This window comes from Culex quinquefasciatus, chromosome 3 (genome assembly GCF_015732765.1).
Source record: "Culex quinquefasciatus strain JHB chromosome 3, VPISU_Cqui_1.0_pri_paternal, whole genome shotgun sequence".
Classification (NCBI taxonomy): domain Eukaryota; kingdom Metazoa; phylum Arthropoda; class Insecta; order Diptera; family Culicidae; genus Culex; species Culex quinquefasciatus.
Genome location: NC_051863.1, coordinates 117,022,243 through 117,024,717, shown reverse-complemented (window position 1 = coordinate 117,024,717; position 2,475 = coordinate 117,022,243). Strand labels below are relative to the sequence as shown.

The 2,475-nt window shown below is 45.7% G+C and overlaps 1 protein-coding gene across 1 annotated transcript; it reads right to left on the bottom strand.

Annotated features, from left to right (window-relative positions):
* Positions 1–765: 765 nt before the first annotated feature.
* LOC119770324 (uncharacterized protein K02A2.6-like) lies at positions 766–2,080 on the bottom strand. Its single transcript, XM_038264991.1, has 2 exons — positions 1,276–2,080; positions 766–1,207 (listed from the first exon to the last, which is right to left on the bottom strand). Exons 1-2 carry the CDS (start codon positions 2,051–2,053, stop codon positions 1,035–1,037), a joined length of 951 nt encoding a protein of 316 aa, XP_038120919.1. The 5' UTR covers positions 2,054–2,080; the 3' UTR covers positions 766–1,034.
* Between the last annotated feature and the right edge of the window lie 395 nt (positions 2,081–2,475).

The window sequence follows — 2,475 nt, the reverse complement described above, 5'->3', positions numbered from 1 at the left end:
TTGTTTTGATTTTTTGACGTTTGACTGCTTTTTAACTGGGCTACGGCCCGGTTATCGAGCGCCCAGTTAAAAAGCAGCCCAGTTAAACAACGCCCAGTTACCGAACAACTACTGTATTAGAGAAAACGAGATGTGGTGCTCAGGCGAGGACACACACATACACACGGGGAGTCAGTCAAGAACAGACTGCGGCATTGAGAGCACGCGGGCACAAGAGGCCGCGAATAGCACGCCGGTGACCGGAATAATGGCCAAGCAGGAGAGTCCCTGGGAACCTGAAGTAGGTTCCCACACTCTCTACTCTTGACGAACAGTAAATTGATTCCACTTTGACAGTTCAAAATTGAGGCCGTTTCGTGAACCATTCTTCAGCACCCAGCTAAAGCTCTATGTAATTTTTATGTACAACGATTTAAAACACGCTTATAGAGTTATCTACGTGCGCATGTATTGCGTGTACGTACAAGAAAAAGGTTGAGGTTAAATTTTGTACCGTCCAGCAAAACGAATAGTGTGCTAGTGTGCATGAGCTCGGGCTTAGATAACTCTATAGAAACCATTTCTGATCACTTTTTGTTATTTTAGTTCAAAAAAGTTGACGAGATATTTTTTTCGATAGATCAACTATGGTCCCCTTGAAAGAACTGTCGAGTCCGCGAGGTTAATTTTTCAAAATTGATTTAAAAATCGGGATTGATTTAAAAATCTATTTTGTACTTGTAGTGAGCTACGCGGGATTTCGGAGTGGATTCAGAAGAGGTCTGCTTGGTTTCGTAGTTGAGAGTAAACTGTTTTATTCCAGCATGTCAGTGTTGCCATACTATCTGGACTTGTGACGTATATTAAATGGTGTGGTTCCAATGTGGCATATAAAAGGTGCGATAGTTTTCAATGTACAATACTACATTCCTCCCTTAGTTTAAGAAGAGTTAAGACTAGAAGTAATGTCAGATTTAATAATGCAAAGTTGGTCAAGGTCCTAGTTATTTATAAGCTTAAATTTGAAGTTTGAAACTGTCGTACTTCTTGCGCGTTTAAAACAAATTATTGATTTCGTAATCATCGAAGTGTGCTGGACGTTTCATAGCCCGTCGCGGTCGTAGTTCAACGTTATTGCTTGGGTTGAGGTGTGACTGTTCCCCGTCATCGGATGGTTGATCCTCAGCTCCGTCTAGTTGTCCTTCTGCGTCCGTCGTCTGATCGAGACCTGATGTAAATAAACAACCCTTATTAAAATATACATTTAAAATACCAATTGTTACCCTCCGATATCACCTATGGGAATCTTTTTCAAGTGAGAGACATTCCTTTGATAAATCCTTCCTGTGTCTCGAGACTTCACTGTTAAGCTTGATCCCGTCTTACCAATGATTGTCAGTTCTTCTGGGTCAAAAGCGGTCGACAACTTGTTCTCCTTATGAACCCGTTTGGCCACAACGGTGTCCCCGACCTCCAACTCGCTTGCTCTGGCTTGGCGGCGTTTATCCGTGTACTCAGCTCCCTTAAGTTTCTTCTCCGCGTCTCGATCGATGATCTCTTCCAAGATCTTGTGCCCTTTTGTTACTAATCCCGGCAGTTTATCCTTCAGAACACGCCCGAACATTAGAGTCGAAGGTGGTGCTCCCGTTGTTGAGTGAGGAGTTGAGTTGTGCATGAGCGTGAACATCCGGAGATCCCACTGCCAATCCGAGCCGTCCGTTTCCTGGCTGATTTTCAGTCTTTTCACTATATTCCGGTTCATGCGTTCCACCTCACCATTGGCCTGTGGCCAATACGGGGTGGTCTTTCGGTGGTCGATTCCAAATTGACTGCAGAATCTCTGTAACTCGGAGCTTATGAACTGTGGTCCGTTGTCGGTCTTCAGGGATTCTGGGAAACCAAAGCGACAGAATGTTTCATGCAACGCACGAACCGTTTGCGCTGCTGTTATCTGCTTCATTACAATGATCTCGGTAAACCGACTAAAATAGTCTACAACCACCAGCAGATTATGTCCTGATGGCAAAGGGCCAAGGAAGTCCGCGGCGAGGTCGGCCCAGGGACGGTCCGGCATCTTCGTTGTTTGCAGGGTTCTGGTGGGTTTTGTCCAGAAACGAGTGTACAACACTTGCATTGCTTGACGTACTTCTCAACATCTTTGTCAAGACGAGGTCACCACACCTTCAATCGCAGCCGCCTTTTCATGACTTCGATCCCAGGGTGTGACTCGTGTGCTATCTGCAGGGTTCGTGATCGAAGGCTTTCGGGAATAACTAAGCGATCGCCTCGTAGCAACAGATTCCCAACTCTGCATAGTTCCGTGTAGAACGGTTTAAACTCCCTGGTATCGCCCGTCCAGGCACCTTCCTCCAAGCTGCGAAAGACATCCTGAATAACTTCATCCTTGGCTGATCCTTGTTCCACCTCCTGCAACGTGACGGCGTCTGGAACCACCGTGATCGCTACTTGATAGATGCAGGCTTCCGTTGCAACATC